At 48.2% G+C, this 13,091-nt stretch overlaps 1 protein-coding gene and 1 long non-coding RNA gene across 4 annotated transcripts in view; one reads left to right on the top strand and one right to left on the bottom strand.

Annotated features, from left to right (window-relative positions):
- Window positions 1–293: 293 nt before the first annotated feature.
- The window catches only part of CACNA1E (calcium voltage-gated channel subunit alpha1 E), a 303,184-nt gene continuing 290,386 nt past the window's right edge, over window positions 294–13,091 (bottom strand). Inside the window, exons 42-48 of one of the 2 annotated variants that reach the window (XM_007105781.2) lie at window positions 12,188–12,288; window positions 11,808–11,914; window positions 7,338–7,449; window positions 5,056–5,184; window positions 3,849–4,029; window positions 2,706–2,896; window positions 294–1,147 (exon numbers count right to left, since the gene is read on the bottom strand). In XM_007105781.2, the coding sequence (XP_007105843.1) occupies window positions 605–1,147; window positions 2,706–2,896; window positions 3,849–4,029; window positions 5,056–5,184; window positions 7,338–7,449; window positions 11,808–11,914; window positions 12,188–12,288 (1,364 nt within the window). In that variant the 3' untranslated portion in view covers window positions 294–604. The remainder of the gene's footprint in view (window positions 1,148–2,705; window positions 2,897–3,848; window positions 4,030–5,055; window positions 5,185–7,337; window positions 7,450–11,807; window positions 11,915–12,187; window positions 12,289–13,091) is intronic. The other variant, XM_007105782.2, reaches the window with a different exon arrangement.
- On the top strand, window positions 3,950–9,658 carry LOC129392062 (uncharacterized). 2 transcript variants are annotated; one of them, XR_008617088.1, is made up of 4 exons: window positions 3,950–4,060; window positions 5,189–5,325; window positions 7,341–7,474; window positions 9,343–9,658. It is a non-coding gene; the product is annotated as an uncharacterized lncRNA (long non-coding RNA). The 2 variants fall into 2 exon arrangements; XR_008617087.1 differs by lacking the exon at window positions 9,343–9,658 and adding an exon at window positions 7,896–7,980.

Below are 13,091 nucleotides of genomic sequence, written 5' to 3'. Positions count from 1 at the left end.
GCCCTCCCCCTTCCCCTTCCTCCTCCCTCTCTGCCTCCTACCCTTGACATCCAATGCTCCTGAACTCAGCCTGTGCTTCCTCTGGGGACGCAAGCCACAGGATAACGCATGAGATGCCATCGTGGTTGGCCTGGTGGCAGGGGTGCTGGCCGAGGAGGAAGGGCTGGTGAGGGAGGAGAGTCCTCTCCCAGGGTCTCCGTGACTCCCCAGTTAAGAGCCAGAATGTCTTCCAGGCTTCTCAGGGCAACAGGCGTAGCCACAGGCCGGCCCGACATCCCCACGGCTATGGAAAAGTGGGAAGGGGCAAAAGGGGAAGCAAAGCCGTCCTCGTGTCCCTTCTCCCCTGGGAATAACCCTCCATGTTCTTGTATATTCTTTCCCCAGCAAAGAGGCGGAACTATGGCAGTGCCCATCTTGCCAGGGGAAATACAGCGATTTGGTGGGTTTGACCGGTTTCCCTTCTGTCCTTCCCTTCCTCTTCTCTGATAATGCACAGTGTCCTTCTATCTTCTTCCTCCCCCCCCGGGCCGCACTGGCTTCCCAACTGGGGTCTTGGTTTTCTCCGTGTTGAGAGAAGAGCATGCATCGGAGGGGGGAGCGGCCTCTAGCATTTGTCGTCTTCTTCCGTATCGCTCAGAAGGTCGCTGACAGCTCCACACATCATGCCTGGTCCAGGCCCCCCGCGCCTCCGCCGCCGATAGTGCCCGTTGGGCATCTGCCAGCTGTGCCGCAGGGGCGGGGCGGAGCCGATGGTGTTGGACCGGCCGAGGCTGGTAGCCACAGCTGCTTCAAAGGTGAGCGTCTCCTCCTCGCCACAGTCCGAGGCGTGGGAGTCTTCGTGCAGGGCCAGGTAGGGCTCAGAGATGTAGCGCTGTGGGGAGGAGGGGTGGCCCCGCTGTACGTACCGGGGGTTGGAAGACTCGGGCAGGCTGGCGTCATTGCCCTCCAGAGCTTGGGAGGTCAGTGGGGAGCCACCCTCGCTCCCATCGGCAGGTGGGGAGATGCTCCCAGGGTGTCTTATCAGGGAGCTGTAGGAAAGGAGGGGCCGAGGCTTTGGAGGGACAGGTGGGAGCTGCCGACGACTTCGTCTTGGGGTGCTGGTGTCGGAGACGGAGGGGATGGAGCTTTCACTGAGGGACCCTGTGCCCTGTGCGGCAGGAGAAACATGGCATGTTAGCCTGGGTTTGGCATCATTCCTACTTGGGACCTGGTTAAGGTCCCTAACCCCTCCTACAGAGAACCACCAGAGTCCTCTCTGCTACCAGTCACATCCACTCAGGGACGCAGAGATTACAGGAGACTCAGGAGCCAGTACCATCGAGACCAGGGTATGTCAACTTTCAATATGCTTATGCATCTCTGGGGTCTTGTTAAACTGCAGACGCAGCTCAGGAAGTCTGGGGTGGGGCCTGAGATCCTGCATTTCTAACAAGCTCACAGGTGCTGCCGGTCCAGGGAACAAACACGTTGAGTAGCAAAGATCCGGAAGCTCACTCTCTCTAGCACGTGGCAGGTTGAAAGAAAGACTTGAAGCTTTTGGGAAAGACAACTACATGAAAGGTAAACGAATGCTCTAGAGTTGCTCTGTCTCTGGGGAACGTTCTTGGGAATTGGATCTAAGGGCATGGCAAATACCTTCCCTCATCTTCTCTTTTTCCATCTGTGTTTTCAGTGGCGTGCTAAGACTAACTTGGCTTTGACACCCCCCCGCCCCCACTCATCTCCTGGTTCAGGCCTGACTTGACCTGCTCACCTATTCCCAAGGGTCTCTGAGCCCAGGGGTTGGTAAATGGACCTCCAGCTTGGTGTTGAGGCTTAAGGTGTGCGTGTAACCTAGGAACCCCATGCTCAAGATCTCCTGGGAGATTCTGGGGTCCTTCCAAGTGCAGATTTCTGGGTTCTACTTTACAGCGGGTCTCACTACTGAAGCAGAAGCCTTGAGGTCCCAGGAACGTGCACTTACAACAAGCCCTAGGTGACTCGGTTCTGCACTAAAACTCGACACCACTGCTCTAGAAGTAAACTTCTCAACTGCGTCTAAAAGTTGGCTGCGGAAGCCCTTCCTCTTCCCCACTGCTCACCGCTGATGGGTCTCACATCTGGACTCCGAGAGTATTGGAGCAAGGTAGGGCAGGGAGTGAGGGATGGTAGGAGGAAAACAGGGCCAGAGAGTGTGTTCACACAGCTCTGGTAGTTATATCTTAGACCTCGGCTGATGTTTCAGCAACAGACCGGAAGGAGAGATGCTCTTCCTCTTGGGATGGCTGGAAGCTAGATAGATGAAGTTGAATTGATCTGACTTTTGACTCCTGTGTTGAGAGAGGGATCACCATTCCAACCAATACTAAGGGTCACGTGACTGGTCAAAACTTTTCTGGCTAAAAAACCATCCTTTCCTCTGAAATCTGCCTGAGATATTTATGAACTTATTTGTTGTGACTTTGTAACTCTGGATTCTGAGAACCCAGATGGAATGACCCCTAGACACCACTGTCTTTCTTGGGGGACTCTTTGGTTTCCTGTGAATTCATATCATTTCTGAGTACACAAGTGTTAAGTAAAAAGCTAACCTCTATGCACAATGGATGCAGTTTCTTGTGAAGCTGAGGTCTGTGTGGGTGCCGGACGCCCACATTTTGCACCTAATGTTAACAGCCCACCCCTCCCTGTCTTCTGCAGAGGCTCAGCTTCCTCTCCATGCTCACCGGTCTGTTGGGGGTCTGTGACCTGCCCTCGCTGGGAGACCGGGACTGATGACGTTCTGGGGACTCCCAGTCGGCCTGGGTCCCTCGCTCCTCGGAGTTGCAACGGGAGACGTCGGGAGAGAGAAGATGCTTTCGCTCTTTCGATCGTCCCCGCTCTCTGCCCCCTGAGCGGTGGGTGTCGGACTTGTGGCCTGTGAGAGATGACAAAAGCAACTATCGTAACCCTGCCCATCCTGGCCGCTGAACACAAAGATAAGTCTTACAGCTTGGGACTAGGCCCCTCAAGGACCCTGGCTTCTGCAGACATGTCAACAGGTGATCTCAAAGGAAAGAAGGAGAGAAAGACTGGAAAATTACCCTTTTGTGAAGAGGTAAGTGTGCAAGCTGCCACTGGAAAGACTTGCAAATTCAAGGATGCAATCACTCTCTTCTTCCATTTATGCTAGATACAATTAAGGTAGAACCTCTGCCAGCAATGTGGCCCAAGAATCCTCTATGTCCTAAACATGGGTGTGTAACTTTTTAGAGGGAAAATGGCACTAGCAGAAGGGAATTAAGAAGTTGCAATGAACAAAGTAAACACAGTTACTGTAATGCCCTAGGACGGAAGTCAAAGGGTTTCACTTCTAGTCCCCTCTCTGCCACCTACTGGCCCTATGATACGGGACATGTCACTGCTTTTTTAATCTTTGTTTCTTCACTTAGTAAAATAGTTTGAACCAGACTAGTGATTTTGTTTCTATCGATATGACCCTTTTCCTTAAAAAACAAAACTCAAATGCATAAAACAATTCCAGGTAGCACTGTCTGGGTCGAAGTGCAGTTAGTGGGTAAAGCTCCACCCTTGCCAGGGGGTCTCTAATGCATCCCGAAGGCAGTGGAATGGTTTTGTAGAAGGCCCTTGGGAAAACTCTGTTTTAATGATGTCTGTAGCCCTGCTCTGGAAGAAAGAAATCTCATCAGCCTTTGTGACCGACTAGAGAGGGTTTTGTTGCTTTGTTTCATGATGTGAGTCAGACAGGAAACCCCCTTTGTTAAGGAGCATTCTTCCTTCACTCTCCCGCAACCCCATCTTTATCTGGATTCTGTTCCTGTGATTTTCAGTTCTTGTCAGAAAAGAGGCAAACGGTGAAGCTCCCTCACCTGAGTCAGAGTTCAGGCGGTGGGCTGACAGCCTCAGGGAGGAGTGGTAACTCCGGCGACGCGACTTGTAGGTGTTTTCGCTGCTTCGCTCCATGGAGAATTCCTCCAGCCAAGAGGAATTTGAACGCTTTTCCCGAATAGTGGAAAATGAACGTCTCATGGAGCTAGGGTCTGTCACCACCTGGAAACATGAGCCCCCAGAAGAACACAAGGTATGGATTAATTACTGAAGTGGTCAAAAAGTAAGGAAGATGTAGGACCGAGATTGTTGAAGATTGCAAACTGTCACCTCCCATAAATCCCTCTTGCTCAGACCTTAGCTGGAGGAGGCTGTTCCAGAAAGTGTCTTTACGTTAACATAGTCACTGGGCTGGTGCAGGGCTCCTCTTCACGCTCAGGAAAGCAAGGAGCTGAGGGTCCTGTGCAAGCTGCGCATAGAGCCGTCTACCCTGGAGACTCAGCCAGGGCCTGCCCTGAACCTTGAGCCACTTTGAAATAAGTGAGGGCAACTGTCAAAAAGTCTCCACCAGGAAAGAAGCACGGCTTTGCCTTTTGTTTTTTGCCCTCCTCAGGGAAGGCGCCACCCTATAGCGCTAGAGCTTAGGAGAGCTTGTAAATGAATAGCTCCTGAGAATGCACTGCTCTCTCTCGATCAGTCCCCACCCCAGCTCCACCTTAAACTCTGGCATTCTGACTTGCCACAGATGTTAAAACAGATCCACAAAAACTTCTTGTCTCTGTCAAAACTTGATGTAAGACAGACAGACAGAAAAAAGAAGCCAGGAAAACAGACAAAGAAATGAGGCGTGGCCTGCACTGGTTAGGACAGACAGTCCTGACACAGAGCTGTGTGTGTAAGTCACTGCGTATGTGCTAGAGGAACCAGGAAAGGAGAAAAGGAAGGAAAAATACACAGGGGAAAGCCTGGAAAATATTTCTTGCATGGCTGGTTGAGTCTTGAGGATGTTGAGCCCATCCGGGGGCCTGCCCTTTTGCTGGCTAGGCTGTCGTGGTTAGGGTTTCATTGGAAACACAGTGTGGAGGAGCAGGCTCTGTAGAGAAAGCCCGTGAGCCAGGTTTTGCTTATAGAGAAGGGGTGGGGGCAAGTCAAGGGCTCACCTGAAAATATCAGATGTTTGTTCATAACCCACCAATTCAATACAGCCCAGGATGCCACTGCATGTGGTAGGTGGTGGTTGCGTTTTACCTGGGGATCCACAGTCAGGCGTGGCATAGAGGATGCCCTCCCAGATCCCGCATGCTCCTGGGTGTCCGAAGGAAGGTAGATGCCATGGTTAGAGGGCTGCACGCTTTTTAATTCACTAACCTCTGGCTCCTAGAAATAAACACACAGCCAAGCTTGTGGGACTTGATTCCATCCCATTGCTTCTCACTTCCAGTGGATGATTCTGCCTCCTCCATGTGAAGAACGGCTTTCAGAAGAGACACTTGCATCTCTAAGGTCTCAGTTGTATGTGTATGTATGTTTGTGTCTATGTGTGCACATATGTGGTATACCAGACGTCCCAAACAGAAAGCTCTAACTAGGATTGTGGGATAAGGATCACCTTTTCTATTTAAGTATCATCTTAGTTGTCACTGAGCAGTGCTTCAGATTTTATAGCTTTGTGAAATTTACCTTCTGCAAGTTGACAGTATGGGGTTTATTCGGTTGGACTGGAGAGCTCTAGGGTCGTGCCCAAATCATTTAATTTTCCTGGTTAAAGAATGTTAGTTTGGCAAATGTACATGCTCTGTATAGACAGCTAGTGTCATTGTGCAAAGAGTAGAGCTGCTTTAAAAATGTTTACGTGGGCCACCCAACAAAGAGACCTAGGAATATCTTGGACATCTGGAGATTACACCAGAAAAAAAGCATTTTACATTTAGGAAATGACACCTAAAAACATGGGTTTATGAGTAGGGTACTATTAAAGGAAAGGGGGCCTGAGACATCCCCTTGGCCTCAGTGACCATTTGGCTGAGTGGTTCCTGGTATGAACGGGAGGACTGCCTTCAAAGGACATGATGTGTGCACCTGAAGAAGTTACAGTGTTTGCAGTATGTGCTTTATATAGCACCCAGGTCTGACTCAAAACAAGATGTGATAACAACACTGCAGTCTACGTGGTAACAACAACTGCAGTCAACGGGTATCAGAGGTGGTGCAAGACACGCCCACACACACAAATCATGGCCATGTCCCAGGACGTTGAGCAGGGGGCCCCAAAGGATGGGCAGGAGTACACAGTGGTGAGTGTATAGCATGGGCTGACACCTGAATTGAATTACAGACACCAGTATTGACAATGAGATGAACATATATCCAAAAAGTCCTGGCACTACAGCTCAGCCCTGGGAAACCTGCAGAAAGGATGATGTAATAAAGCCTCCCTGTGAAAGAAAGGACACATTATTGAGATTTTTCTCACCAGACAGACACATCACCAGGCAAGCCATAAAATGATGAGAGGCCCTTTTAAGAATTAAACTATCTGTACCAATTAGTCCCTGGGCTTTGGTGCTAATCATCTCCTCAGACAGGAAGGCAGGGAATTGCTCCAAGCATTCTTACCCACTTTACCAAGAACACCCTCAGGCCACCACTCATACACTGGGAGGGGGGAGTGTGGCTGTCTCCCCAATACAACTGTGTACAATTCCCTGTCTCCTCAATCACAGGAGATGGAATCACTCATTTGCTGGAGTTACTGAAGTGCTTTTTTCCCCTCTGAAGGGTACCCATTCCATCAGACATGCCCTCCACAAGCAGGCCACACCCACACTCCACCCACGCATCCATTCAGGAAGGCGCTGGGGTACACTAACAGTGGGGAGGGGTCAGGGAAAAAAATGAAGGGGAGAGAAGAACACAGGTGAATTAGAATCAAAGTGACATGGAACTCACGTAATACAAGCTGTCTATATAGACTATTGCAAAGGTTGGGTTTTACCCTTTTTCTTTCCAGACCAATAACCACCTGGACTTTAATTCTAAGCTCCAGAGGGAACTCGATCTCATGGCTCCTAAACTAATAGGAAAGTCCGTCACCTCTGGGAGTCCCATTTTAGCTTTGTATTATCAAAATCTAAAGTTCCATCTGTCATCCATTGGTGCCATCCATTCTTATGATGACTCATCCTAAGGCTCCCTCTCAAAGGCAAGATTTCATTTGTGACTTCTGCCTCTCCATTTGATGCCCAGGGGCATAAATTAAGAGGACTTGGCCTGAAGCATTATAAGTTCCTGAAGCAGGTAAGGAGCCTCTGGGGTTGTAAAACCTGAAGAGGGAGCACTTGTCAAAGAACATGAGAAACTCAGCTACGAAAGGGGAGATGGCAGGAAACTTTCAGGGTAATTGGCTGGACTATCAGAAAGGTGTTTTTTTTCTGATGGAGCAAGGCTATGGAATAAAATTTGAAAATGAGAGTGGGAGGAGTCAGGAAACCAAGGAAGTATTTTTGAGGTCATGTAACTCATTCATTCACCAGAGATTGCTGTTCCTGGAATTGTCCATCATCAGCTGGGTCCATACAGGCCAACTGGAATATTTCCTGCGGGGAGAGTGGACTCATCGAAGGGTATCCACTCCGGCCACTCCTGCAAAGCAATGCCAAGTTCAGAGGTAATGTGTGCATGAGAGAAAGAGACACAGTCATGACGTAGTTGTCATTACCAATTCCCACCCAGACAAGACTTCCTTCCCAGCAAGGGCAATACCCTTTAGGCTTGGCTGGCTTGCAAGCCTGGTAACTTACAGGTGGCTAGCCCTAGAATAGAAAATTTTAAAAAAAAAGCATTGGAAAAGAGGAACCACTGTTTTCAACCTGCATTTGGAACCATTCATCATTTTGCTGGCGACTAGCATATCTGTGACAAATGACATCATTTGTCACACACAGCCATATGGAAGACCAATGCTAGATTGTAAACCTGTTTCTGCTCAGTTTCTCCATTAGGCAGAAAAATGCCATAGTTTAAACAGTGAACAGTTTGTTTAAATATTAAGCAGTCATGGTCTTTTAAAAAATTTCCTCCACTCTCAGTAAGAATATGGTTTTATTGTGCCAACATCCCTGGCCAAACCAAACAATTCAATGCCATGAACATCTATTGAAGGACTGCTCTGTACCAGACACTGTCTGTTGGCGTATGGACTGAATGGAACGATCTCAGAAGAGGTGAAAGAGGTTACAACGTCTGGGTCGATGGCTATGTAGGAGGATGCTTCAATGGTGATGAGGTAAAAGGACAGGGGCAGAGTTGGCCAAGTGTTTAGGGGCCTCTGAATGAAAAGCATGCAGAGCTGTTGCAGTGTGCCTGTTATTAAACCATGGTTTGGTCCCTGAAAGACACCCTCAGCCAATGGGATCCACTGGGCTGGTTAGGAAAAACAAGAGGCAGCCAATCTTTCCTGGGAATTTGGCGGCTGCCGCCACTCATTGCTACTAGTACAGTAACAGTTCCTCTTTGACCTAAGCCAGCATGCAGACTGAGCTTCCTGGTCACGGGAAGAGGAAAGTGGTCAGTGACTGGGGCAGCAGCTCCCTCAGTGGGGGTGGAATTAGGAGGGAGAGATGGGACACCGTCTCTGCCAGCGTCCCATCTGCTCCAGAGAGAGCCGCTGCAGAGTCTGCTGCTAATGACTGAATCCAGTGGAAAATCCGAGACCTAAGCAAGGATTGCCAGTTACTGAAAAATAATCCATTAGACTGGGCTCATAGGGGAAAATGTGAAGAGCACACTTTTCACCCAACCTGTCCCCTTGCTGCTAGTGAGGGCTTTCGCTGAATTTTTACAACTGCTAGAGAGCAGTCTGCTATTTAAACGACTGCTTAAATGTCAATCATCTTCTTCTGTGTGCCTTGGCCTGAGAACCATGGGAAACAAGATAAGCACTGCTCTATAGGAAATGGGCCCCCTTTTGTCCTGCAGAAAATGAGTAACTCCAGGATCCCCAGTAGGTAGAGAGGACACTTAAAAGCACTAAACAACCTTATAGACTTGAAGAAATTGAACCCTGAGTAACCTCTTACTTTGAAAACCTTGTCTGGCTTCTCACTGTTATTAGGAGAGAGTCCAGAGGCCTCTTTCATGACCCACTTCCTACCTGGCCACCCTCCTCTTGCATTACTTTCCCTTATTCCCTGAATTCCAACGTGCTGGGCTCTCTCAGTTGGTGGAATGTGCCAGGCTTCTTTCTGCCTCAGGACTTGAATAAAGGCTGTTCCCGGAGTGCAGGAGGCTCCTCAAACAAACACCCGGTCCCTTGCAAACTCTTTTTTGAATTCATCCTTCAAAATTCTTCTTAAAAGTCACTCACTTCCTTAAGGAAACCTTACCTGATAAACTCGTCAGAGGTCTCTCTCACATGCACTCAGATCATAATGCATTTTTTTCCCATCCTAGCACTCACCAGAACTGTGATTAGATCATCAAAAATGACGTTTTTTTCTTTCTGATAATTCTGTTTCATGTTTGTTTTTCTACCAGCTGTAAGAATGAGAGAGGAGCCCTGTCATGTTCACCACGCTACCTCCAAAGCAATCTCTACTTGAACAATTCAGGGCTCTGGAAACACAGATGGTTCCAAAGAACCAGCCTGCTGCTCCACCAGCATCTCCGTTTCAGGAAATGGACCAACATCCACCTAGAAGCTCAAACCAGAAACCCGAGGGTCATCTTGGATTCCTCCCTGTCCTTCACACCATGTAGCAAATCAATATCAATCACCAAATCCTATCCGTTCTGTGTATTAATTGCCTCTCAAGTCTGATTCTGTCTCCCCATTTCTATCCTGTTTGTTAGTCCAAGCCACAGTCTCATAATAGTCACAATTGCAGCCACGTACTAAATGGTGTTCTGTCTCTCCAACTGCTTCCCTCCAATCCACTGAGCCCACACTGGATTAAAGAATGATCTTTGGGGGGCTTCCCTGGTGGCGCAGTGTTTGAGAGTCCGCCTGCCGATGCAGGGGACGCGGGTTCGTGCCCCGGTCCGGGAAAATCCCACATGCCGCGGAGCAGCTGGGCCCGTGCGCCATGGCCGCTGAGCCTGCGTGTCCGGAACCTGTGCTCCGCAACGGGAGAGGCCACAACAGTGAGAGGCCCACGTACCGCAAAAAAAAAAAAAAAAAAAAAAAAGAATGATCTTTCTTTGGAAAGCCCAAACCTGATCATGTCACTCTGATGCTCGTGTCCCCCATTATCCTTGGATGACACTAAACTTCTGTATCCTGCCTGTAAACTTCTGTGTCCCTACATCCTGGCCCCTCCAAATCCATCACGTGCCACATCCCCTGATATCTATCTCTGTGCTCCAACCATCATGACAGTTCTTAGGTTCCTTAAACTTACCATACTTTATTTCACCTCTTGAAGTGCTTGCTTTTGAGTCTCACTCAAATGTGATTTCCTCAGGGAGGCTTCCTCAAATCCTCAAACTACGTGCGTTGCTTCCTTTACACAGAGTCATAATAGCCTACCCTTCCACATTTTAACCTTTATCACTCCTGTAATTTCTTTTTCAAGAACTGGGTCCACGGAGACTGTGATCATCTTGACTGAATCCCCAGTGTCTGAGCCAGTTTTGGGGTCACACCGACTCTCAGTAAATATTGGTCAAATCAATGAGTAAATGAATTAATAAACATATGGGAGAGAGGCTGGAATAGTCCAATGGTGGGAGTTAATTTGTACAGCAAATTGTTGTGGCTAAAACAGATCTAGATGGTGGAGGGTGTCCTCTATTTCTAAGCCAAAGACCCTTGAAGAACACTGTAAACTCTTCCAAGGAGGTAGTCCTAGAACTCTAATCATACCTCTTGACCACCTTCCTGCACAGACCAAAGATAAACATGTACTTGTTTTTTTGTAGACAGGAGAATCCATACCTGCTACTTTAACACCTCACATGTTTTGTAAAAATGACCGACGGCCTTGGTCGTTTTTCTTCTTTTCCAAATGCGTTGGACTGTGACCTTTGAAAACAATGCTTTTCAAAAACAGGTCTCCAACACCACAGGCAGAAAGAAACTTACTTATGGCGTGAGAGATTCCAAATGGTATTCTGACTGAGGGATCATTCCTAAGCCTCTGACAATTACTGAAGTTGTGATATTTAGTGATTTACTGGTTCCACGAGAGCTAGACTGGAAAAAAGTCACTAATCATAACCAACGACAACGAGCCATTTATGTTGGGTAGAGCGACCCTTTGGGTACATCACTTGTGACGAGAGAAAGAAAGCATTAAAATGAAGTACGTATATTACGTTAGATCCTTTATGGCTAATGACCACATTGGGGCTAAGGCTTACAACTCGGAAGAATTGGCACATTCCTTGATTAGGGTTTTGTTTGTTTCCACTTTCAATAGAGAAAATTAACAAAAGATTGTTTTGCCTGATTTAAGGTTCTTTTTGTTCATTACAGATGATAACACAGTGTAGTGGGAAGACTCTAGGCTTGGAAATAACCGACTTAAATTCCAATTCAGTTTCCTACCAGCCATATGGCTTTGGGCCACTTAGTGAACCTGAGTTCACTCTAAAGTGATGATACTAATAGAGCCCCTTTCTTCCTTTGTCCATTCACAGCGCTCCCTGTCTCTCGAGCTGGCCATAGCACCAAACACGCCCAGTCTGCTTTTCTATTACCCCTGCTGAATAACCATCTTAAGATACATGTTGTCTTCTCACCCTCAGAGAGGGGGATCCTCCATGCATCTCAGCGTTAGTATTAGCTCGGGCACTTGCCCAGTCTGCTTTTCTATTACCCCTGCTGAATAACCATCTTAAGATACAACATGTTGTCTTCTCACCCTCAGAGAGGGGGATCCTCCATGCATCTCAGCGTTAGTATTAGCTCGGGCACTTCTAGGCAATGAGTTCCTGGGTCTGCCTGATGGCACACGTGATAATGCAAGCAGGGGAGTCATGGACCCTCTGGTTATACTCACAGGCCTGAAACGGGGTCCTGCTGGAGATAAGGCAGGGCTTTGGCATTAGCAATGATCTCCTGAGGCAGAGATGACGGCTCCATCCGCTGGAACATGGGTGCGTTTTTCTGTGTTAAAAGTGGAAAGGAGGAAAAAGGAACTCAAATGACTGTGGGGGGAAAATACCATTTGAGTAAAACAGGAATATGACTGATATACCCTGTTTGACTCTCTGAACCTCTGCCCCACTGGGTTTCTAATCCCTTGATCCTGGGGAGGTTCCTGGACCCTGCAAAGCCTGACCTCTGCTTCTAAACACTTGCAGGGCACTGTGCCCCCGGGATGCACAGGCCTGTCCCTTCAGAGGCCCACCCACCCACCACGCTGTCATTGACCTTCACCTGTTCCTCCAGCTGCTGCCTCTGCTTCTTCACCTTGCTCTGTTTATAGTAGTCCATGATCATCATTGCTGCATAGATTTTGCCCACAGTCAGGTCGGAGGCTGAAGACACAAGTGTGGCATGGAGGGGAACAGGGAGAAGACGGGGGCGGGTAGAGTGAGGACACCTAGGAAGCAGGTTTGCCCCTTCGGCCACCCACCCATCCAACATTTATTGAGGGTTCCATCTGTGCCAGGCACTGAGGCTACAGAGTGACTAGGTCCCCGTGTCTAGCCTCAGGGAGCTTCCACGGCCACCCAGGGAGGGTGATGTTACCAATGATGTACAACACATTAGTAAGCACCTCCCCACCCCCAGAATGGTCTAGGTTTCCATCTCTTAGTAACACCACCTTTTCCCCAACGGCTTGAAGGTTTGCTGAACTGTGTTATGTGGAAGGACAGAGCTATGTAGCCAAGAAGTTTCATCCACAACCACAGTGACCTATCTTAAGAAACTGTTTTCCAGTGTGGAGGTTCCTCAGAAAACTGAAACTAGAACTACCATGTGATCCGGCAATCCTACTCCTGGGCATATATCCAGACAGAACCCTAATTCAAAAAGATACACACACCTCTGCGTTCACAGCAGCACTATTCACAATAGCCAAGACATGGAAGCAACCTAAATGTCCATCAACAGATGAGTGGATAAAGAAGCTGTGGTACATATATACAGTGGAATACTACTCAGCCATAAAAAAGAACAAAATAATGCCATTTGCAGCAACAAGGATGCAACTAGAGATTATCATACTAAGTGAAATAAGTCAGAAAGAGACAAATAATATATGATGTCACTTATATGTGGACTCTAAAATATGGCACGAAATGGAAACAGACTCACGGACATAAAGAACAGACTT

The sequence above is a fragment of the Physeter macrocephalus genome, chromosome 4, assembly GCF_002837175.3.
Source record: "Physeter macrocephalus isolate SW-GA chromosome 4, ASM283717v5, whole genome shotgun sequence".
Lineage (NCBI taxonomy): Eukaryota > Metazoa > Chordata > Mammalia > Artiodactyla > Physeteridae > Physeter > Physeter macrocephalus.
This window is presented reverse-complemented; position numbering and strand designations above follow the sequence as displayed.